This window comes from Lynx rufus, unplaced genomic scaffold, assembly GCF_022079265.1.
Source record: "Lynx rufus isolate CCGP_SWC_20201006 ecotype Redwood Valley unplaced genomic scaffold, mLynRuf1.p SCAF_4, whole genome shotgun sequence".
Taxonomy (NCBI): Eukaryota; Metazoa; Chordata; class Mammalia; order Carnivora; family Felidae; genus Lynx; species Lynx rufus.
In genome coordinates, this window is record NW_025814856.1 from 158,843,791 (window position 1) to 158,869,509 (window position 25,719).

A 25,719-nucleotide genomic window follows, 5' to 3' on the forward strand; every position below is an offset into this window, starting at 1 on the left:
TGGGAAGAAAGGCTTCGAGCCAACAATTAGAAATAACCAACAAAATTATTAGAAGTGCTCAGAGTGTGGCAGACCCCACTTGAGGGAGGGGGAAGAGGAGTCCTCTTTAAGGACATCCCCTGTTCTGCCATCGTGATATAGACCAAGAGAAGGAAAAATTTGAAAAATATTCGAAAAATGTGTAAAAAGTTCTAGGCAGAGGGGCGCCTGGATGGCTCAGTCAGATGGGTGTCTGATTTCGGCTCAGGTCATGATCTTGTGGTTCATGGGTTCAAGCCCTGAGTTGGGCTCTGTGCTGACAGCTCAGAGCCTAGAGCCTGCTTTGGATTCTGCTCCTCCCTCTCTCTCTGCTCTTCCCCTGCTCATGCTCTGTCTCTCTCTCAAAAATAAATGAACATTGAAATAAAAATTCTAGGCAGAAAAGGCAACATACGCAAAAATCGCTCAAGGCAGAGAAGACGGAACAGGCCATATTTTAGGACCAAAGAGAAAAAGGAGTGCAAGATAAGCTGGACAATGCACTGGGCCTAAATCATGCCAGGGTCCAGAGGCATCCATGGAAGCTCACTGCTCCTTTTTCTCCCAGAAAGAACTCACTAGGCCTGGGAGGGGGCAGCTGGCTGTCATGGCCCAGAGGCAACTCCTTCAGGATGCAGTAGCAAGTGCCATCAAGGTACAGCAGTCCCTAAGAGCGTCCAGCCCAGGACTAAGCACAGTGGGACTGGGAGGGTCTGGTCCTTTCCACCCAACATGGATGCCTCCAACACGTCCTCCTGCTTCCGCCCTCCCACTGGGCCCACCTAGACTTTACTAGATCTGTTTTGTGGATCACATACAGCTGATTACCCTCTTTCCCCAGCTTGAAGCTCTCTCTGAATTTCACTGTTGATGAGTTTGAGATATGATTATTTATTTTCAGACTTAACGACCGAGCACTATATTACAGATACGATCAATTTGACACACATAATTTAATTTCAGTGTTGATGCCGGGAAAACTGAAACGCAAGTTGTGAAGAACTTACAATTTTTTTTTTCTAAGAAACTCAAACTCAGTTATGTCCGGATGAAGCAATGGGCTTCTTTGGAACTCTCAATGGGCTGTGTTCTGTTTTCATTAAGCAAATATTTAATTATAGCAATTTATTGCCAGAAATAGCACAATACATTTGGTATCGTTCAAGCTACAACAGAGATGGGAAATGTTCACTCAATTACTTTTGTTCAGTTCGCACAATGTGCTTCTCGTCAATTATGACAATTAACAAGGCTTGTCTTCAAAAAGAGAAAAGGATCTACTATGTCACCTAGGTAAATACATGCTAAAAGAAATCTCTGATAACTTTCTGTGACAGAGGAAGTTCTTCTCAGGGCTGCCTTGAATGTACAAGCAAGTTTTGCTAGTTTTCCTAGTTGAATGTTTATTTATTTTTGAGAGAGAGAGAAACAGAGCGTGAGTGGGGGAGGGTCAGAGAGGGAGACACACACAGAATCCGAAGCAGTCTCCAGGTTCTGAGCCATCAGCACAGAGCCCAACACGGGGCCCAAACCAATGAACCATGAGATCATAACCTGAGCCGAAGTGGGATGCAAAACCGACTGAGCCACCCAGGCGTCCCGCTAGTTTTCTTAGTCTAACACTACATACACATCATGTGCCTCAGCTTACTTTCCTGCCCCTGCCAGTAAAAGAATGGTCAACTGTCATTCAGTGCTTCACATTTAATTTTGTTGACCTTCACTAAACCGGACTTAAAAAAGAGCCCACAAATGCAAAGCAGCGGACTCTTCACTGATTTCAAAAAGAAGAGTTGATAACATTTCATTTATAGACGAGAGTTTGTAATGATGCCTCCTGGGCCAAATACAGGCCGTACTTGTTTGCCTGTTTTGCCCCCACAATATTTGAACACACTAGGTCTGCATGGCAACAATGAACAAGAGATGAAAAGTGGTGACTTATTTTGGGCCAAAAATGAGCAGCCAGTTTCAGCTGCTTTATACAAAGTCCACTTCCCCTCTTCTGTGACTTTCCCATGATAAAGCATCTGCATCTGTGACCTCTGATTTAAGTGAACAAATCAATACTTTGGCAGCTAAGTACAGATTTATTCAGTATATGGGAAAAATCTGACAGGGAATCTAAAAGACTGACAGGAAAGTAACCGATCACTTCCGATGAGTGAAAAGTTTAAGCGGGATTTTCACATCCTCGGTACCAAGACTCCTAACCACCAAAAAGGTGTGCATCTTACCTGTAGGTCTTTTTCTTCTATCTTTTTTTGGAGCAGTTCAAGGCACTTGGTGAAGTCAGTATGGTCTTGGTCAGGCGTTGATATAATCTCACATCCCTATGTGTTTAAAGAGAGAGAAAAGGTAAAAACACGTAATGAAGGCAGCCTTATTACGAACAGGATCAAAAACCATAAAAGATAAGGTATCAATAGACACAGCCAGTTATGCCTGTATTATATACCCCGATCATTAGTATCATTGTCATCATCTTTTTTTATCTCACATAACCAGACATCTCAGAAATGGTGTTAGAATATCACAATAATGGTCTGATTATGACAATCATTTTACTCAACAAAAGTGCAGCTTTACACTACGTTACTGGTCTTTAAGAATCACTGCTGTGATGACATCTGAGACTAACATAAGGGCTCTAGTATAAGTATTATAAAATATATTCACAGCAAAATTACCTGAAATTAAAATGAAACTATCTCTAAAAAAAAAAAGAAAAAAAAAGTCTGCATTTTTTAAAGCAGACCTCCCAAGTTCACTTACATGAATGGGAAAACTAATATTAATATTGAACTAATGATAAAACTACATTTCAAGTAAAATCAAGTCTATTGTTGTATAAAATTACTTTACTGGACCTTCCTCACCCAATGTAAAAAGAAGCATGGAGAGCTACACCTGCATAAATATGTCTCTTGGATTATTTTTTGGACATAATGAAGTGAATTTATAAGGTCTTTGCCTCTTCTACACCAGATACCTAGTGAAAAACTAGGAATATATTTATATATATGAAGTCACAAAAGTGCCAGCTGGTTGGCACTCGTGAACTTTGATGGCTAGAGAAACAATATTTCTGAAATGACACTTTCTCCTCCAATGTCTTACAGAGGCAAAGGTGTATAAAACCAGAGCGTGGTGGGACTGGAGACTTCTTAATTCAGGAACGTAACAATCCGTGGTCTCTCACAAACAGCTGAGTAAGGGGAAGTTAAATATAATCCAGTATATAAAGTTGCCATTCAAAGAGTTTTCAAGGATACAAAACACCCATACTGCCTCCTAAATTATTCTAAGAACTGTTCTCAGTAGATTTAAAGGTTCTTCTCAAACTTCAAGGTCTCCCTAAATGTGTCAAGTTCAGCCTGGGCTTCATTCATTTATGACTACTATCCTACAAGGTAGCAACCAATGAAAAAATTAATTTCTCATAATTTAGAAATATGTTATACCCTAAAAGATGTATATATCATCTTTATAAAATTGTCTACATGTACTTTTCTGACCCTAAAAGAACACTGAAATTTACTATCATCACCAAGCAAGGGCATAAAGAAGTTGACTCGTCTTAAGCTAATGCTCCTAGAAAAAAGATATAGGAATATGCCAGAACCTACGGGGATGTTAGCAGTGCTGAGATTAGATTGTCACCCAACCAAACTGTCACTATACTGAAAGTTCCTTGAGGACAGGAATTATGTTGCATTCATGACCATGAGTGAATGATGTGTGGCACCAGTCTGCTACATGGTAAGGGTTTGATAAATGTTTCACTAATATTCCTGAGGAATAAAAATGTAAGCTGGCAAAGGGGGGCAGGGGGCGAGTAACAGCATGGGATCTTACTGCCAAATACAGAATTTTAACAATGGGAAATAATCTATGCTCTTTTTAGTGCTGATAATACAATCACACCAGCAAAAGGAAACACAATGAAAAAGGCAAACAGAAGTAACAATAATACAAGAAACAATTAATAGACCCGTTTACCTTCACAGCGATCTTCATGGAATCAACACAGATCCATAGGAAAAATAATCGTGAATGAGAACCCAAGAAAGAATCTAGTCCCACTATAATATTTTGTAGATTAAGGAAATAAAAACAAGAGATTTTAAGGTTTAAAAAAGGTGGGTTTTTTTTTAAGGTTTATTTTTGAGACAGAGCATGAGTGGGGGAGGGGCAGAGAGAGAGAGAGAGAGAGAGAGAGAGAGAGAGAGAGAGGGAGGGAGAGACAGTATCTGAATGAGCCCCCAGGCTCTGAGCGGTCAACACAGAGCCCAACGCGGGGCTCGAACTCACGGACCGTGAGATCATGACCTGAGTTGAAGTCAGACGCTTAACCGACTGAGCCACCCAGGCGCCCCTAAAAACAAGAGATTTAAGTGGACTTGCTAATCACCGGACAGCAGGGTGCAACAATGTCACATCTAGAAATCCTGCTTCTTTACTCTCAAGTGGGAGCAAATGCCTAGATATCAGACACAAAAAGGTTATAATAACATCTCCAGAGTTGGTTCCACAAGAATGGCATCGTGAAAAAAGCTACCCCCGAAAAAGGAGCAAGGCTTGAATAATACCTGACTTTATCTCATCAATTTAAGACGGACACACAGAAAAGTGTAAGTCAGGACACGGAGACAGATCACCGGAACTGAAAAATCCAGACTGTATCTAAACCAAGAACTTCTAGAAACTCTGAGGTGTTGATCAGCCATCCGTAGCTTCTTGGAATCTTCCTGAGTTTAAATGATTCTAATCTCATCACAGATGGGCAACAAATTCACTGGAAGCGGAAACAGCTTCAACAGCCCTCACAGGGAAGCTCGCGACACCTAGAAGGACACCTGCAAAACGGAGCACTAGCCAAAGTGCAACACCAGGCCTTTGGCCAACTAAAGATGTTTTTACTGTTTTCTGGGTCTCATGATAACACCAGAAGGTCTAGAAGAGGAGACATATAAAACCAAAGAAATAATCAGCAAAATTCTGCAGAATAGGAAAAATGCAGAAATGCTATTAGGTATCAAGTGAGGTTCAACTATTTTATATTAATGTTTATTTATAATTATTTATGTATAGAGTAAGGCTCAATTTACTAGAGTCAGAAGCACTGGATACTGTGAAGAATTTTACTGGATTTGATGTTTAAAAAACAAAATAAAAACTCACAGTAATCCAAGGACCTAGGAGATATAAAAGCTAGGAAATCTGGCCAAATAAGAAAGTATATCACTATTAGAAACCAAATAGATGGTTTCTAGTGTTAGCTTCCTAATAGATGAAGGTATACCTGACTTGAAAATATACGGAAAATTTCCAAAGCATAAACTAATAAACGTTTTAAGAACAGCTTTAACATATCAATGTTTGAGTGGAAACATTTGTTTTAACCATTACTGACTCTGATTTTTCTTAGTTGCTTAGAATATATTTTTTAGGATCCATATTATTGTTTTATAAGCCAGCAGGTGGCTCCAATCTCATTCTATGTGCTTTTCTTATGAAGTTTTTGTCATTATACAAATAGAAATTTAAATAACTCAATTCTAGTGGCACCTGGATGACTCAGTTGGTTAGGCATCTGACTTCAGCTCAGGTCATGATCTCACAGTTCATGGGTTCCAGCCCCGCAGTGGAGCCCCGCGTCGGGCTCTGTGCTGACAGCTCAGAGCCTGGAGCCTGCTTTGGATTCTCTGTCTCCCTCTTCTCTCTGCCCCTCCCCTGCTCATGCTCGCTCACTCTCTCTCTCAAAAATAAACATAAAAAGAAAACTGAAAAAAATAACTCAATTCTAATAATAAGCTCCACTGGTGGATACATGTTTTTAAGTGGATTATTTTTTAATATTACACTGTTAATTTTGTTTTATATTAGAATTCAAAGAATTGATGTCACGAATTTCAGTACGTGTAAATATCAAGGCTACTCTAATTTTGTTCTAACCCAAAAACAGTCTTCTGAAGATGAGAAAGCACAATGCCGCCCCTTCCTTCTAAACCATAACCAAACACAAAAGGAAAAGCGAGGAGAACTAAGTTTGAACGAGTTTAAGAATTCTGTTCCAGTGTGTTGAATTTACCACAGACTTCCTCATCAGGTCTTTCTCATCCCATAAATCAAAACCAGAAAAAGACGCATGTAAATTTAATTATAAATAAATGACCAGGGGGTCCAGTAGACTACTTTTTAGAGTCTTACTCTATGTACGCTGTTTTATTAAACTGTACTGTGTATGGAAGAAGTAGGGCTCTACCAGATACTAAAGGGCCAGTGCTAAATAAAAACATGAATATCATAATCAGTAAACATGTAAATTATAAATATGTGTGTGTCTGAGTGTGAGAAAGACAGCCAGGTAAGGGGAGGCTCCTTTTCTTCCTCTTTCCATACCGAGAAACTCCTAGCCACACTTCACCACTAGCCAGTGATTGCTTGCAAGAAAGTCCGTCTTCTATTCATCCCTAAATTTCTCCTTTCTTTTTGTTGGGTAGTGGGGATAGTGTAGGCATTTGAGATCCCATTCTGCTTTTGGACTAAAACTACACTCTAAAATAGAGCCAAGTGTCAATCAAAAAGAATGAAATTGTGCCATTTGCAACTACATGGATGGAACTGGAGGGTATTTTGCTAAGCAAAACTAGTCAGAGAAAGACAAATATCATATGACTTCACTTTAAGATACAAAATAGATGAACATTAGGGAAGGGAAGCAAAAATAATATAAAAGTAGGGAGACGGACAAAACACAAAAGACTCTTACATACAGAGAACATAATAGGGTTGCTGGATGGGTTGTGGGAGGGGGGATGGGATAAATGCTTAAGGGGCATTAAGGAATCTACTCCTGAAATCATTGTTGCACCATATGCTAACTAACCTGGATGTAAAATAAACAATAAATAATTTTTTTTTAACTTAGAAAATAAAAATATAAAAGAAAATAGTCAAGTGCAATACACTGGAATGAGATACCTACTCAGAAAACTGCCGATTATATTAGCTTCTGCTCCATAGAGGTATAATGAACATCCCCAAACTACAATGTTGAGAATCATATTGTAATAGAAAACATGTACTAAGAAAATGAAAGAATTCACAATATCAAGCAAATATCATGAATTCATATTAAAATGACAGGTGCCTTAAGGTTCAGGAAAACAAAACTGGAAGGTGCAGAAAGATGTAGAGAAGTTACAAATAAGGTAAATTAGGCCGGTTGCCAACATGCTGATTTAGCAGACTTGAGGAGAATGAAGACAAACAAGCAAACCTACTTAAGTAAACAAAAGCAGAACTTTACACATGAGGGAGTGAGCTCACGGAGCAAAGGAACCCAAGTGGAACACATCTCTCTCTCTCACACACACACACGCACGCACGCACGGACGCACACACACACAAATTCTCGTCTGGCCAATCTTTGCCTACTACTTTGGGAATTCTGGATGTCCGGTCAGGGAGGGAAGACTCAAGCCTCCTTGAGCAGCCGTCGGCACCTGCGTGTCAGTCGCAGGGACAGTACAGGTGCATTTCAAGCAGTCGACAGAAATTTGATGGACAGAATAACGATGGACGGATTAACACCGTCTCTCTCCTCATGGCACTAATGGAATGCTTCTCTAAAATACAAATGTGGATCAGCCTTAGACAATAAGCATAATACAGAAAAGCAACATTGCCAATTATTTTTCCGGGTATCATTCCACAGCTGCCCTAAGAAAATCATGTAACACTTTTGTTTTAGGGCATGACTGACACAGATTCTTAAAGAGGTGACATATGCTAGTGCTTCATATGCAATTAAGGAAACTAAAATCCCACAATAACATTAACGTAGTTAACATCCAATGAGGGAAGAGAATTACCAATTGTACATTAAGGCTAACAAATGAAGCACTACGAAAGTACTGCATAAGGAACTCAGAATATTTTTTTTCCTCATGTTTCTTTATTTTTGAGAGAGAGAGAGAATGTGAGAGCGTGAGGAGAAGGGGCAGAGAGTGGGAGACACAGGATCTGAAGCAGGCTGTATGCCGTCAGCACAGAGCCCAACGTGGGGCTCGAACTCATGAACTTTGAGATCATGACCTGAACTGAAGTCGGATGTTTCACAGACTGAGCCATCCAGGCACCCCACCCCCCCGAAATGTTTTACAATGAGTTGTAATTTATTTCTTAAAAGAAAGACAAATGACAAGGAATCAAACTGATATCAGGGACTCAATAAAAATTTAGCAATGAACAGTTTGCAGAACATGTCCTAGAATGACAATAGCTCACTTCGGTTTCTAACACTGCCAACATCTAAGGTCATAGCAAACACAAAAATGTATGCAATATATGTAATGCATGAGCCTCATCACAATAAAATCACAAATCATCTAAAAGAGATAGGTTTATGTTGAGCATGGTATACTTACATTTTTAAAGAAAAAAGGTTTAAACAATAAGGGTTGTGCTAACTGCTTACATTAACCAAATAACTGTATTATTACATTAACCCATTTCATTATTTTATAAATAGCCTCTGAGTATTAAAATATTTTATTCAAATGACCAAGTAATGTTGCTACATAAACACAGTATGTCCACCTTATTACTATTAAAATATTAACCCAACTCTTCCTTCAGGCTGTGAGCCTCATGAAGGTGTCTGTCGTAACTTTTGTTCACTCTCGGACCCCCGTACACGAACCTGCCCACAGTGCACGGCAAGAGGTAAGCACTCAGTGATGAATGAAGTCACTTATAAAGTCCTGAGGTAAATGATCAGTGTAGACCAGGGATCAGGAAAGTTTTCTGGAAAGGGGCAGACAGAAACTCCTTCTGGCTGTGCAGGCCACAGGGCCCATGTCCCAACCACTCACGCTGCTTTGGGATCATGAAAGATCTACAGATAATACATAAATAAATAGGAAGATTTGTATTCCAACAGAACTGACATTTCAAATTTGAATTTCATATAATCTTCACATGCCATAAAATATTATTCTAATTCTTTAGATTTCTTTTTTCCCCCAACCATTTAAAAATGTCAGAACACTTCTTAGCTTGTGAGCACTACAAAAACAGACAGTGGGCCAGATCCGCCTATGGGCTGAAGTTTGCCACCTAATCTCAGTTCCAGGACCACAATTAGTTTTTGTGACTACAACGAAACTCTCTACTCGCGCAAGGAATTTCATATAAGGAAAAAGATTCAGCCCTTGATCAAATCTTTCTGAACTCCCTTTTCCTCATCTGTAGTGGAAGTAATGTGCACACCAAAACTGCGGCTGAGGGTCCATGTTCCATGCACATGAGGCCCCAGGCACAGTGATGAACACCCCAAGGGGCCACCTCAGCATTTCAGAAGAATCTCTAGAAACATCAGCTGCTGCAGTCAGATCACCGCACATCAAAGATTACTAGAGGAAGCACCATATCGTAAATATTCTCCAAAGAACTTTGTGTGGGATGCTTACTGAACTATTTTTTAATTTACTGACAACTCAAAGAAATTATTACAAGGCAATGAGTATCAATAATCAACCTAACTGCAAAAGACCGATGCGGAAGCCGAGAGACTGTCATTCCTGATTACTTAATTTACTGTTTGTCAATAATTTAACTAATGTAAGTTAATGAGTTTTTACATTTTACATTTAACACCTTTCAGGTGATACTATGCTGACTCCTCTAAAACTCTTTAATGGAAAAAAAAACAGATCCTTTGGGAAAAAAATCATAAGAACATATCAACTCATTTCATACACTATATCCACAGAGAGACTTGGCCTCATTAAAACAAGAAGCAAGGAGTTAAGTCTGGTGAAGGCATTCCCCAATCTGCTATTAGCTTACTCATTTTCGGTGAAGTCATTCGATGCCCATCCATCTACCCAGGACAAGAAAGGACTTGCACAAATTACCCTGAAAAGATTTTACGGGGCTCTGAGACTTCTACTGTAACTTTATAGGCTGAGTGTATAAGGTTAAGAATTCAGAAGTGTTATTTCCTCAAAGGTGCCATGCACACCAATTCTGAAAATTTATTTGGAGTGGCTTGCGTATAGCCTCTCATCTAGCATAATGAAATGCGATGTGTAGGTAGCTATAAAATCTAAGATGCTTTTCAAGAAACTAAGAATTTTCCTAACAAAATACAACCCAATTCTTCGAAAAATCAGATTATTTTAAAAGTGTCCTTTTTTAAAATTTTTTAAAATGTTTTTTATTTATTTTTGAGAGACAGAGAGAGAGAGAGAGACATAGCATGAGCAGGGGAGGGGCAAGGAGAGACAGACACACAGACTCTGAAGCAGGCTCCAGGCTCTGAGCTATCAGCACAGAGCCTGATGCGGGGCTCAAACTCACAGACTGCGAGATCATGACCTGAGCCGAAGTCAGGAGCTTAGCCGACTGAGCCACCCAGGTGTCCCGAAAAGTGTCTTAAAATTAGAATGTTAACATTGCCACCTGCTGATAATTGTCTTCCTCATTAACTAACATTAATACAAACACATCGTTATGGGAGATATTTAGTCACTTTACCTGAATTACTGTCTTGAATCCCCACAATACCCTTTATAAGGTAAACACAATGATCACATTTAATATATTCAGATTGAAGTTTAGAGGGATTAAATACCTTGCCCAAGGTCACACAAGTGTTGAGGACATTGTATGTGATCTGAAGCCCATACCTTTCTTTTTCCTTTTTAAATTTCTATTTGGGAGAGAGAGAGCAAGCAAGCGAGAGCAGGGGACAGGGGCAGAGGGAGGGAGGGAGAGGGAGGGAGAGGGAGGAAGAGAGAAAGAGAGACAGAGAGAGAGAGAGAGAGAGAGAGAGAATCTTATGCAGGCTCCACACTCATTAAGGAGCCCAACATGGGGTTCAATCCCAAGACCCTGGGATCATGACCTGAACCAAAATCAAGAGTTGGACGCTCAACTGATTGAGCCACCCAGGCAGAGTTAAGAGGCCTGTACTCTTAACCATGCTTTGTACTCTACCCTGCTTATTTAAACCTTGGGTATTTTGGCAGCTTTAAGCAGAAAGTTTGCTTTATAATTTATTCTGAACCTTGATTTTGTTGGTTTTCTCCAGTTTTAAATACCTGGAAATGCTTTAACTCTTAGCAGACATGACTCCCGCCTGACTCCAAGCTACTCCCATAGTAGCCCAAGGCTTAGATATCTCGGAGGCCTCAGACATCTGAGAACGGGCAGTGAATGCTTAGCGATCCCTCTCTCCTTTGTTCTGTTTTCCTAACATATAATATCATCATATAATATCATCACTATGCTTATCATTATATTCACAATTCGCTTTTTCTTCAGCTATTAAACTTACCCTTATGATCATTATCTTTGTATATAAGTGTTTATTTCAGTTTATTATCTTAGAATTAGATTACTAGAAAATGAAATCACTGGGAAAAATCTAAGAAAAATTTTCGTGATCTTTGATATACACACTGCCAGAGTGCTTTTGTTTCTAGGAAGGACATAAAAATACATATTCCCACTAGCAGTATAGGAGGGCAAAGAGTTTCTTCTTTTAAAATGTAAAAGTAGAAGGGGCGCCTGGGTGGCTCAGTCGGTTAAGCGTCCAACTTCAGCCCAGATCGTGATCTCACAGCTCATGGGATCGAGCCCTGCGTCGGGCTCTGTGCTGACAGCTCAGAGCCTGGAGCCTGCTTCGGATTCTGTGTATCCTTCTCTCTGTGTTCCTCCCCTGCTCATGCTCTGTCTCTCTCATTCTCAAAAATACATAAAGATTTTAAAAAATTTTAAATATAATAGTAGGAAAGATAATTCATCACCAATTTCTTACTGTGAATTAATTTAATTGCTGTACTTGCTTCTTAATAGCAAAGAGAAGTCATTTTCCTTAAGAGGACATCCATGGGAAAGCAAGGAAAAGAAAGGAAAATCCTGGAGTTTGAAGCAGGAATGAGGCTGGAGGTGGTTCATTAGGTCAAGGAATGAAGGGATGAAGGACAGTATGAAAGAGACAGACATTTCTGGAAGGGGAGATAGGTGTCCATCAACACCGTCTAGGAAAGGAGGCAAGAAGCTACATCAGAGATTATCTTTCAAGTTGGCTCTGAAAACGTGAAATAACTTACTATCCCATCATATTAGAGTACTGATGTGGATTTTTCTGTAAATAAGCAATGATAAGAGTTTTACTGACTCTTAAAATTCTGGTTCCCACATATTTTATCATCCCCTATTTACTGCTGAAGTTGCCTCTCTTGTTGTATACAAGCCTGATACACAGTTGGAAATATTCTGGGCAGATATATTCAAGAGTATTCTAAAAATTGAGTATGTTAAAGTATTAATAATGAGTTTCCATAATTGGTCATTAAACTGAACTGACCAGAATTCTGTAATAAGAAACTGCCTGTCAGATTAACAGCATGGCAGGCAGAGGGCAAAATGACATATACTCTGGATTATCAAAAATACAGTTCTAAAATTAGCCCAAGCTTGTACTCTAGATAAAGCCACTCAGAATCTAAATGATCTATGTTCCTTGATATAGGTATTAAAATTGTCTTCTACTCTGTAGAAATGTAATCACAAAATAACCATTTCCCACTTTCCTTTTGTACAAAGCATACTCTGGTAGATTGCTCCTTCCATTTTATTTACCAACCTTCTAAAAACATTTTTCACTTTTCAACCAAAAACGATTTTTTTTTATCCTCAAATGACAGCGTATGAGTAATGATTTCTTCAGCAAGAATGTCACATAGTTACACTCTTAAAAACCCTAAGTAACAGGTTGCCTGATATAATTTAGTGTTCTCCTTCTGGTTTTCTAGATCATGCACAAAAGAAAAGAATAAATGCAATTTAACCTTGTCTCAATTCTCCATTCAATCCCAAACATAAAGAGACATTCTAATCTAGTGCAATCTTCACTGCCCTGGGTGTTTGTTATAAAATAACCTTTCCTTTCAACATGGCATTGAATAAAAACTTTAGCGTTACAAACAACAAAGTCACTAGTTCCATTAACGGAAGGCAAAAGTTTTTTTAGAACAGCATAGGGTCTTAAATGATGGCTTTCTTCCTAAAGGCAGAGCCAGAGTTCTTTTGGAAGAGAGTGCCCTAAAGTGTTAACATAGCACGCTTCAGACTGTTATCCTAAAAAAGGTTTGCTCGCAAGGTTGGCCCTTGGCTCACATCTGAGAACTTGAATGGTAAACAGTTCCCTATACTCAAAAGAAAAAAAAAATTTTTTTTTAAACTAGCAGTGGCTCACTGGGCCTAACCTGTTTATTCAATGTGGTTTATGCTGAGCTGCTGCTTGTTTTCTTCCTGGGAGTCTGGAATTTTGATACATGCTGTGCAGAGGGTGTAGGTGCCCTATATTGGTGCCCCAGTAAAATTTGGGGCCTTGAGCTGCCCTGGTGACAATACCTCACACGTATGGTCACAATTTGATTAAGCACATCTTGTGTGACTCCACTGGGAAAGAACTCTTGAACTAGTGACTGGCTTTCTCTAGACCTTGTCCCCATGTCCCCCTTTTCCCTTTGCTTATTCTACTTTGTATCGTTTCACTTTAATAAATCACAGCCATGACTATCACCAAAAAAAAAAAAAGAAAGAAAAACAAGCATTGGTGAGGGTGTGGAGAAAAGGGAACCCTCCTGCACTGTTAGTGGGAATATAAATTGGTGCAGCCTCTGTGGAAAATAGTATGGAAGCTCCTCAAATAATTAGAAATAGAATTACTATGTATTCCAGTAATTCTACTTCTAGGTATGCACCCAAAGAAAACAAAAACACTAATGTGAAAAGAGATAAACACCCCTTTGTTAATTGCTACTTTATTCACAATAGCCAAGGTTATGGAAGCAACATAAGTGTTCATGGATGGAGGCATGGGTAAAGAAAGTGGCATATTTATACAAGAGAATGTTACTCAGCCATAAAAACAAATGGAATCTTGTCATTTGCAACAACACGGATGGACATTGAGGGGATCACGCCAAGTGAAATAAGTCAAAGACAAGTATCACATGATTTCACTTATAGGTGGAATCTATAAAACAAATGAACAAAACCAGAAAAAGAATCATCAATACAGAGAAGAAACTGGTAGTTGCCAGAGGCGACAGGGTAGGGAGATGGGCAGAACAGGTGAAGGGGATTAGAGCCACAAACGTATCCAGTATTGAAATAAATAAATCATGGGGCTGAAAACTACAGCACAGGGAAGATAGTCAATAATAGGATCATAACTTTGTATGGTGAAAGGTAACTATACCTATCATGGTGATCTCCGCCTGATGATACAATTGTCCAATCACTATGTTGTACACCGGGAATTAATTAATATAACATTACATGTCAACTATGCTTCAATCAAAAAATCATAGCCATGAGTAGGACTACACGACAAGTCCTGTGAGTCAGTTCTCCTAGTGAATCACCCAACTTGGGGGGTGGTCGTGGAAACCCCCAAAACAAAGCGCTAGAGAGACACTTCCTCAGTTAGGATGTTTGGATAAGCTTCTATTTTATCACATTCCTGTACGCACCTAGACCCAGAGATCTGCTCTTGGCCTGGGTGCTGTTACTTCACAACCACTCTGTACATGCTAAAGAAAGAATGAGCCGCACCAGGGCTCTCTGTCAAGTAGCCCCCAAAAAGCAAGGACACAGGGGGGCAGGACAGGCAGCCTGAAGGTAGCCTAGTTGGGTACTATTGCTCAATTACATAGAACGAAGTAGAACCAAGAAAGGAAAATTAAATGCCACAGAGAGAACTTCCTCAGCACATGACCTCACTTTGCTTTGAGAAAACTCCCTTTCAACTAGAGCATTATGGCATAGTGGTTAGAAAACTGGATTCTGGGGCCAGAATGTCTGTTAGACCCCACTTCAACCATTTCTTAGCTGCTTATGTTTGGGCAAGTTGCATCATCTCTTTGTGCTTCTGTCATCTGTAAAGTGTGTCCAAGAGTCCCGACCTGATAAAGTTTGCTGCAAAGATAAATGCATTTATAATTGCAAGTACCTACAAAATGTTTGGCATATTGGAAGCACTTTAAAATCATTGGTGGCATTTACTATTATTTTGAAAGTCAGGTTGATTATTTTTTCCCATCAACTTTTAAAAGTAGAGAAAACGTGAAACAAGATTATAAACGGCCAAATACACTTTAGTCTCACTGGAAGCCAATGTGCACTAGGTGTTGGTAGGTCAAGGGTAAGTGTTCTGTGGTCAAACTCATTTGAGAAACAGGAAGGCAAACAAAATTAAGACTTTTGGCAGACTTCCTTAAAATGATATTGCCCATGGTGAATTTCCAAAAGGGGCACACAGAATGTCAAATTTCACAAATCCATTTGATCAAGGCAATCTTTTTTGTATTAAGTGCTGTGTGGTGCTAGAGGTTGCTGTCTTCTAAAATTTTTTTTAATGTTTATTAATTATAGAGAGACATAGAGAGACAGAGCAAGAGCACGGGAGGGGCAGAGAAAGGGGGAGACACAGAATCCGAAGCAGGCTCCACGCTCTGAGCTGTCAGCACAGAGCGTGACTCAGGGCTTGAACTCACAAACCACGAGATCATGACCTGAGCCAAAGTCGGGCGCCCAACCGACTGAGCCGCCCAGGCGCCCCATGTACTCTTCTAAAAGCAGGATAACTGCTTCGTATCAACTGTAATGAGAGCCTACCACCTACTCGGGGAACCAGGATTAGTCACCCCCGGACGTCAGTTTGCAGAATATCACGTACTAACAGAGATTGAGGAGGAAAATTATGACAAAATTATTTATATCAAGCTCAGCAAGACAAGTACAAAGGAGGGAATCCCAACAGATATTATGGGCAAGGAGCCCAGAAGGGGAAAGGGATGGAGCAGGGGCGTCCCGTGAACCACATGAATGAATGGAGGGAGACCGAGTCCAGAGGCCCTGGAGAACACAGTAAGGTAAAGGACAGGCGGGCAGGCGGGGTGAGGTCATTTGTGAGGCACTTAGGAGTTCTTTAAACAGTTATAAATGCCTTAAATATGTTAAACAAATCCAAACAAAACAGGCTTTGAAAAATGTCAACCATTTATAATAACGTCAATTTGAAGGGACTATGATTGAGGAAAGCATTAAGAATTAAAGTAGACTGGAGACAGTTTCACTTAATGTCCCCTGCCTGTCTCATCGTTCCCTCGGTGAGATGCTAATAAGGATGAGCTCACTGGTTTTAAGAATATGAAGTGAAGAACCTGTCACTCAGTTGTCAATGGAAACTGCCTATGGTTCCCTTAACAAAGCCTTTCTACCTCAACATATGTTCATTAGTCTTCAAGGGGAGCCTAAGAATTTACTGTACTCAGGGTTTTTGTTTTATTTTTTATTTTTTAAATTTTTTTTTAATGTTTATTTACTTTTGAGACAGAGAGAGACAGAGCATGAATGGGGAGGGGCAGAGAGAGAGGGAGACACAGAATCGGAAGCAGGCTCCAGGCTCTGAGCCATCAGCCCAGAGCCCGACGCGGGGCTCAAACTCATGGACCACAAGATCGTGACCTGAGTCGAAGTCGGACGTTTAACCGACTGAGCCACCCAGGCGCCCCTGTTTTATTTTTTTAAAGAAATATACCAGTCGATGGAGTTGAGCTTTATATATTTATACAGTTTGCTCTGTCTGGCATAATAGTCAAACTTGCTAACAGCTTACAATTTCTAACAGTCCAGTTTGCCATCTCTAAATTGATTTCACCACATCTAAAAGTTGTTGGCACGTGGCTGGGCAGAAGTGGGAAAGAGATACAGCTCCAAGGAGAAAATAGTGAGATTTATGAAATTACGTAGATCAATAAAGATGTGGTTGTTTTATTTTGTTTTCTTAATGTTTATTTATTTTGAGAGAAAGAAAGAGAGAGAGAAAGGGTGGGGCGGGGAGAGAGAATGCACACGCAGGGGAGGGGCAGAGAGAGCAGAGTGAGAATTCCAAGCAGGGTCCACGCTGTGAATCTCCTGACTCGGCTCAAACTCACAAACTGTGAGATCATGAAATCAAGAGTTGGACACTTAACCAACTCAACCACCCAGGCACCCCAATAAAGATGTTTGTAACTGGAGATTAAAAACATCTGTGAAGATTCCGTGACATTTCAATAGACCTGGACCCAAGCAATTATCAAACTGAAAAGGATATTTTCAATAATTTTTATTCTGATTGATTAAATCTAGGTTCATAAATTGTACACTTACAGAAATAAATGGATTGGTATCTTTTGAAAGGCAGTATTACTGAGAATAGTTACTAAAAAAAAAAAGCTCTAGAAAGTAAAACGAAATACTACGGCCTTATATTAAAATACTTCTTTAGCACTTTTAGAATACTGCCACGTGTATAACATTATTTGTTCATTATTACAAGTGTATGAGAAAGTCAGGGCTGACTTAATTTCACATGCCTTAGGAAGACTTCCATATGTGTAAGCGAACAACTCAAAACATAATTTGCATAGCTAGTTCAAGAAAATATAATGACTTTATTATTTGTAAACATCTAAAAACTAAAACCGCACGCTACTAATGGCCAAGACTAAGTGGTAGTCAGCCGACTTCTCTGAGTTCTAAACTTACCTTTACCTGCCATCCCAACTACTTGAGAATCAATGTCCTCATCTTTAAATTGGGATTAATACACTAGCATTTCTTGCTTAACATTGGTAGTCTACTTATGAAAAATCAGACATTCTATTCAAAGGTCAATGAGAAGTCAATTTCTTATTATTCTGACTGGAAAAAGTTATATTCAAACCCAAATTCCTGGTCCCCCCAAATATAACAGAAACATTTGAGGTAACAGCCATTAAGATGAGATGTAAAATGATAAGCAATTTTCTATTATATGTAACGTTTCTTATATATCTATCAAAAGAAGCACAGGTTTAAAAAGTTTATACATACTACCCTTGTCTTTCAAGAGTAGACTTCAAAACTTTGGATATGGCCATGCCGGTGCTGGAGGACTGTGGGAAAACATCAAAAACACTGATTTAGGGGCACCTGGGTGGCTCAGTCAGTTAGGCATCCAACTTTGGCTCAGGTCATGATCTCACAGCTTGTGGGTTCGAGCCCCATGTCGGGCTCTGTGCTGGTGGCATAGAGCCTGCTTGGGATTCTCTCTCTCCCTCTCCCTCTCCCTCTCTCTGCCCCCTTCCCTACCTGTGCTGTCTCTATCTCTCTGAAAATAAATTAATAAACGTCAAAAAATTGATTTAATACAAGACATTCTTCAATAATTCATTTATTTGCTGAAAAAATAAACTTTCCTCAGTTCTGAGGAAGATATAATGAAAGCCAAGGAGACCATATGTCTGGATCTCTATCTCTGCCCCTGAATTTACAGTTCTGGTACATTCAGAATAGTCTAGAATAATAGCCTGGTAGCCTAGAATAATCTTGTTATGTCTGTAATAGCAAATTGGTGTTTTAGCATCAACTCAACCTTCCTGTTAGTCTCATTTCATCATATACACCAGGGTTCATTGTATATTTTCAATCAAGTTCTACTGTGGTTTTACCAGTAGACCCACACGATGTTGTGTATTTCTGATCACTGTTTGATACCATATTGTGTTATTCCGGGACTTGCAAGGATTAACAGAGAAGATAAAACCAGAACTTGAATCTAGAGTCCTATTCCTGACTACAACTAGAGTCATTTTCACCACACGGTCTGAAACATGGTCTTCTGTTTATAGCAACACTTTCTGGAATGCCAAAATACTCATTTGTAGCACAAAGGAAGACATTCATAGACTCAGAGGCTACCCATGCCCTTGCTAATTTTCTATTACCAAATCGATTTGGTTCTTCAATGTTCTACCTTGGCTCAATCCTAAGGCCTATTAGGAGCTTTTATGTAACTTAATAATTGATCAGTTTGTTTGGTCATTCTTGGTCTGGCCCAACTACTGCCACCTCAGAGTTGAGGGTAGGAGTGAGTGACAAGATAGAAATGTGAACACACTGTTACCACTTTGACGGTGACACTGGCATTCATTCCCATACTAAATACCTTGTGCAACCAACTTGCCCAACAGGCCAAAGATACAGTGTGTTGAAAACCAGTAGTATTAGCTGAGTCCCAGTTTTTTATAGAAAACATGGATATTGACCCAAGAGGTGCCTCTGACTAGCTCTACCATTTTCTTTTGAGTCATTTAAACTTTATGGGCCTGTTTTTTCATCAGGAAACTGAGCTACATAACACTGCTTAATTTTTTATTGTATTTAAATTTTTTTAACATTTATTTATTTTTGAGAGCGAGCGTGTGTGTAGGAGAGGGGCAGAGACAGAGACAGAGACAGAGACAGAGACAGGGAGACAGAATTTGAAGCAGGCTCCAGGCTCTGAGCTGTGAGCACAGAACTTGATGCGGGGCTCGAACACACGAACCGCGAGATCATGACCTGAGCCGAAGTCAGATGCTTAAGCGACTGAGCCTAATAATTTAGGCACCCCTAATTATTGTGCAATTTTATCATTATATTTACCATATTTTACTTCTATCCTACACACCTACGTATCTGTAAAAACCTTGTTATTCTTTGGCTTTAAGGCATTTAAAATACAGCAACCAATTCTTTAATCTCCTGATACGAAGGAAGCATCCTTAAAAATCCCCCTTCCTATATCTAGTGAAGACACCATAGACTATACGTCAATCAAAGCGTCTACGGAGTTACAGGAGATAACAGCTTCTTCAAAAGTTCTCAAGAAACTGAAATAAATGTGGGCATGACTGACTGGATAATTAAGAAGGTTGAAATAGGTGATTCTAGCCTTCAGTCAAGGCACACTGAGTCAGAAAGTAATAAATAAACATAAAAATATCAAGGGGAAAATCTGTAAGAGACATTCCTCATTCTGAGCTAATATTCATGAACCATGCAAGGAAGAACTGAGCCAACACAGAGAAACACAAAGATTTTATAGCTCTATCTGAAAAGGAAAGTTGTATGGAATAAATTAAGATAGGCCTGCCCTATGCATTCCTATGGGCCATATGGAATTAAGTGATGGACCAGAGCTTGCCTCCAACTTGCCTAAATCCCAAAGGAATAAATAATTAAGGGCTATGAACATAAAGACTAGTGTTTTGGTTGTTGAATGTAACTTTGCTTGAAGCAGGTTATGCATGTAAAAGAATCAAACAGCGAATTCTAAAAGGCTAAGTCTTCTTCTTCCTTCTTATATATAAAGACCAAGAATGTATTATGACATCACGAAAACAACTTTGCCACCGCCTAACACTCAGGCTTTGCCAGAACAAAGTCAGTAAGATGGTGCGGTAAGCAGCCTCCAAGATGGCTACCAAGGATTCCTGCCATCTGGTGTGGACAACCTTGTGGAATCTGATCCCACATTGTACCAGAGGTGGTCTGTGTGACTAACGGCACCTGGCAGAAGAGATGGTAAGATGGTGAATCACTGCTGAAGTCTGGTCATAAAAAACATAGCTACTTCTGTCCTGGGCTGGCTGTCTTGTATGTCCTTCCGTTCTCCTTGCCATGGGGTGAGCAGCCCAGCGGCAAAGAACTGACGCCTCCAATCAAGAACCAGTGACAAATAATAGCCCATGAGACCAGTCCACAACCACATGAGTAATCTTAAAGGAGAATTCTGTAGCCCCAGTGGAGCCTTGAGATGACTGAAAAACCCAGCTCATGAGAAACCTTGAGCCAGAAGCACCAAGTTAACTGACTTCCACATTATATTCCTCACCTGGAGGAAGTATGGGAGATAAAAACAGTTTGCTGTTCTTAACTGCTAAATGTTAGGATAATTTATTCCACAACAGACAACTGATAAAGACGGCAAGATGTGGGATATATTATTTAAAAGCTGACAAATCAAATACTTTATATTTTAGGTTCTCGGAAATAAAGCAGGCAGACCAATTTCAAGTTTTATATAATCATGTAACGCTGGGTTTTTCGATACGTCAAAGACATATCTACTGGGGGAAAACTGTGTGAGTAAATGTTGGCTACAAAACGCACTTTAAAGTTTTAACAAACCTTTAGCATTCTAAACTTCTTTTTTTACTTTCTTTACTAGAGCCCCAGTTTCAGCTGCACTGAAAACCCAGATCAGGTGAGGTGGGAGGAGTGTATTTGAAAGCAGAGATAACCTTCTTTTGTTTGTAAAAGAGCAGCTTCAACACTGCTTAAATTGGAGATAATGGCTTATATGAATCGCGAGACGCTGCATTAACTTGTTGTCATTAGCATCATTATTAACACTGTAGCTAAACACTCACCATGTGTTGTACAGGGCACATTAGCTACATAAAAGACATCACTGGGACCCTCTGGGAACAGATCAGAACTGAGTTCCCATATATACTTGAAAAAACTGGATTGTACTAAACCAGTTTGTTAACTACGCAATGAAGGAATTAGAAAATGAGCTATGCTTACTTTAAAAATGATATCTTAACACATATAAATTAGGTTTGAAGTTAAAAAAATGAAGTAGGAAATATAAGAGAAATTCATCAAATAGTAATAAGTCAAAACTTTCCTTTATGCTTGACTGCAGTAAGAAATTAAGAGGCTGGCTTCCCCTTATTTCCTGTTACTTCCCCCATCCTGGATAGGAATCATCAGATGGACATTTCCAGTTGTTGCAAGCCAGCAGCATTTCAGAGAGGAGGAGGAAAGTCACATCTGGCCAGATTGTCAACGTGTTTCTAAGTCTGTTTGTCCCTGCCTCTCCTGCTGTTTCTTCTGCTTCCAAAAATATGATTAACGTCTATGAATTTATAACACTCTGCATTGTAAGCAAGGCTGAGGGCTGTCCATCCCAACGAGGGTGAGGTATGGAGTTAATGAGAAGTGAGACTGGGGAACGAACAGAAAGATGCCAATGTTAAAGTAATTGAGCATGAATATCAAACGCTGACTTGGGAACAGTCTTCATTTGCTGATAGAGAGTCTGATCAGCTGGTGGGCAGAGGGAACAAGCACAGACCCGCATTCGCAGCAGGCCCCAGAAATTCCCTATCACCACGGCGAATGCATTATAACCTGGCGAACTTTGTGTCCCCATCTGCAATCAAGTGTTTTCTTTTTCCCCTTCTTTCCTTCCCTCCCTCCCTCTTTATTTCTTTCCTTCCTATGAAAGGTTTCCTCCCTTCTTTCTGAATTGATCTCATCCGTCCCCAAGCCCCATAAAGAATTTAAATTTTTGTGTTGGTAACTGCTGTTTTTTTACAAACACGTATGACTTGCTAATGCAAGTTCAGAATAACACAGATGGCGGTGTGCGGCAAGAATTGCTGAGGCTATAATTTTTATTTCAAAAACTCTGCGTTGTCCTCTAAAACCAGCGAAAGTTCAAATGATCAATTACCGCAATACACTCCTACGTGTCTTCTTTCATTTTCAATTAGATCATTTATAAGGGACAAGGATCTCTGGAATATTTGCACAATAGGAATGATAACATAAACACATTAATAAGCTGTATGTCATTATTAATTTCAAGCTGTAATGAATAGTTTCATTCAGAACAGAGTAATAATAGTTTCAAGAAAACTAAATATTACAGAAAAAAACTATGGTTCTCAAATTCTGGAACATGTAATTATGCATTTTTACGAAAATTCAGTTTGCAAGGATGTTTTTATTAGTTTACAATGCAAAAAAAATGGATAAAACTTAAATATATACAAATTGGGAATTGGTTAAATTAAATATAGTGGACTCCAAACTTAAATATAAATAAATTGGGAATTGGTTAAATTAAATACAGTGGACTCATTAAAGGAAATTAAAAATGATTTGTGAAAAATATTATTAACTAATGAGGTTGTAGGCAAGAGTATTAAATGAGCCTATTATTAAATGAGCCTACATAAACGATAAACTCATTTAAAATATATATGTTTAAAGGACTAAGCATTCACGATCATCTAATGGTGACAGAATTTCTAAGACTGGGTTTCCACTTGTCATTTCTAAATTTCTGTTTAAATGTGCATTACAATTGCTATATATATTTTTTTAATAACCAGTTTGTAAACCCCTATGCATACGTCAAGGACATCAGAAAGAACACAGGAAAAGCAATCATAAGAGATCTTAAATATAAAAAGAGTTTATAGTTTACCTTAACAGCATAATATTCTTTAACTTCAGGCCTAATAGAATCAAAGTCTCCACTGATGAATTCAGGCAAAAAGCTGAAAGAAAGAGTTCCAAGTAAGTCAACTAATCAAGACTACTTTTGGTTATCTTTGAAAAACTACACCAATAGGATGTCTTACGCTCTTGGTTTCTATATGGTATGTTTAAGAGTAACTCTACATAATTCATCAACTTAGTCACACTATCAGCCAATATCTATCCTGCTTTAAAAAATAGAGATTAAAGAAGATTATTGATTTGAAAAAGTCCCAGTTCAAAAACCCTAACATCACGACTCCATCTTTCTATATTACTTTCTACATATATACAAACTTTTACATTATTGTGCCCTCACACAAGTCCACAACTTCAACAAATTTAAACAGACGAGGAAGAGGATTAGGCATTCCCTTTAGAGCCGGAATCAGTTCAGACACATTTTCCAAATATCCTATTGACACATTTCTAGGAACAGGAGGCTTCCAGACAAGTTTGAAATACTACACAAGTCAGTTACTAGACAGAGGGAGAGAATTCCCCAAAGTAAAAGTTTTTAATTACATCATAAGTATCTTATTTCTCTTCTCTACCATTTACATTTTTTCAGAATTCATCCAGAAAGCCTACCTCACTCTACATACATTGCCATCGTTTACTTTACATAAAACATTCACATGACCTGGTAGAATTTCTTCCCGGTGTGGAAAAATTAAGCTTCCTTGGATTTAGCAGTGCTCTAACAAAAAGCCCTAGCCTCCTGAGTCTCTAAAATATATATAATGTAAAGAAGGGAATGTTTACTTTCATCCTACAGATATATTCTTCTTTTCACACACCATGAGAATTAGATCTGCCGACATTTATCTAACTGTTCTGATTCAAAAGAATAATAAAACTTCCGTGTGTCTTTTCAAGAGGGCCAAGTCGCTATACCATGGACTAGATCTCTGGCTAAATGGAGACTAAAGTTTCATTTCGCTAGGTATTACATGTCAAAAGAGTTGAAGCCCCAGGACTTGGAGACATCTTTAAGTCATAAAAGCCAAGACAGAGGCTCCCGGAGAGATTTTACTGACATACCAGTGGGGTGGGGCTTAGGATTCAGGGTCATCAAATTTCCACAGAGACCCTTGCAAGAGGGGGAAGTAACCTGCCACAACCCACTTAATAAATTGAGGGGGAAAATCCTATTTCCTCCTCTTTCACCCGTGGTGTGCAGCTATAAGCACAGGACAATGGACCTGGCCATCACTGCAGGGCCAAGGTGTAAGAATTAGAGCTTTGGGGACAGAGATAAAACGAAACTAGACGCAGAACACCTTGTGTATGCCCTCAGGATGAAATGAATAAAGCTGAGAGGCGCCTGGGGGGCTCAGTCGGTTAAGCATCCGACTTCACCTCAGGTCATGATCTCATGGTTTGTGGGTTTGAGCCCCATGTTGGGCTCTGTGCTGACAGCTCAGGGATTCTGTGTCTGTCTCCTGCTCGTGTGCAAACAAATACACATTAAAAAATAAATACACATTAAAAAATTAAAAATTAATAAAGATGAACATGAAAAACCCAATACTAACCTTGTTCTTTCATACAATTTTTTTTCAAGGTTTTAATGTATTTGGAAATAGGACTTCTTAGGTCTAACCTCATCTTACTAATCTGTGTTAAGTCTTCTCGGCGTTCTATGTCTTCCTAGAACAAACAGTAAGAATGTTCTACCACACTGGTCTGTACTGCGTAAAGTGCTGGGTTTTGTTTCCTTTTTGTTCTTGTTAACCAACGATGGTTAACTATTAAAATTTGGGGTATTTAATAAAACTATTACATTAAATGATTCCAGACATATTCACTGAACATCAAGCATACAGAAAAGACAATAGTTTATTTCAGAATAAGGCAGAATTGGAAAGTACCTAAGTTTTCAGTCACTTGCCTGGTTTCAACATTTTCCTGTAAACTGGTCTCCTCAAAACGTGTATGCCACCACATCCATTACTTTCAACTTCATTTTAGACATATTTAGGTAAATACATTGCACCCTACCCATATGAAGACTAAAAATAGCCCATTTCCTCTTTCTTCATTGTTTTTCCTGTTGCAAAAACTCACTGATTTTTTAAACTTTCTTTAAAATGCCTCCATCAGCCAACATTCAATAACTCATACAACAAAGCTCATACAGGTCACAGATTGTTTTAAGTGCTTGCTAAGTTCTGAATGTTTGTGTACCTCTGAAATGTATATGTTGAAGTCTTAACCCTTAATGCGATGATGCTACAGGGTAGTGAGGCCTTTAGGAGGTGATTCGCTCAGAACGGTGATGCCCATGTGAATGGGATTAGTGCCCTTGTACAAGAAACCCCAGCTCTCTTGTCCCTTCCACCATATGAGGACACAGTAAGAAGACAGCCATCTATGAACGAGGGAGTAGATCTCATCATATGCTAAACCTTGACCTTGACTTCCCAGCCTCCAAAACTGTGAGAAGTGTTTACAAGCCACAAGACTGACTTATATGGCTCT

General features: G+C 39.2%; 1 protein-coding gene across 5 annotated transcripts in view; it reads right to left on the reverse strand.

Moving 5' to 3' along the window:
• The window catches only part of TPK1 (thiamin pyrophosphokinase 1), a 352,335-nt gene that overhangs the window by 160,778 nt on the left and 165,838 nt on the right, over window positions 1–25,719 (reverse strand). For all 5 annotated transcript variants that reach the window (XM_047095885.1, XM_047095882.1, XM_047095886.1 and 2 more), the window contains 2 exons: window positions 23,183–23,255; window positions 2,256–2,351 (listed from right to left, as the gene is read on the reverse strand). In XM_047095885.1, the coding sequence (XP_046951841.1) occupies window positions 2,256–2,351; window positions 23,183–23,255 (169 nt within the window). The remainder of the gene's footprint in view (window positions 1–2,255; window positions 2,352–23,182; window positions 23,256–25,719) is intronic.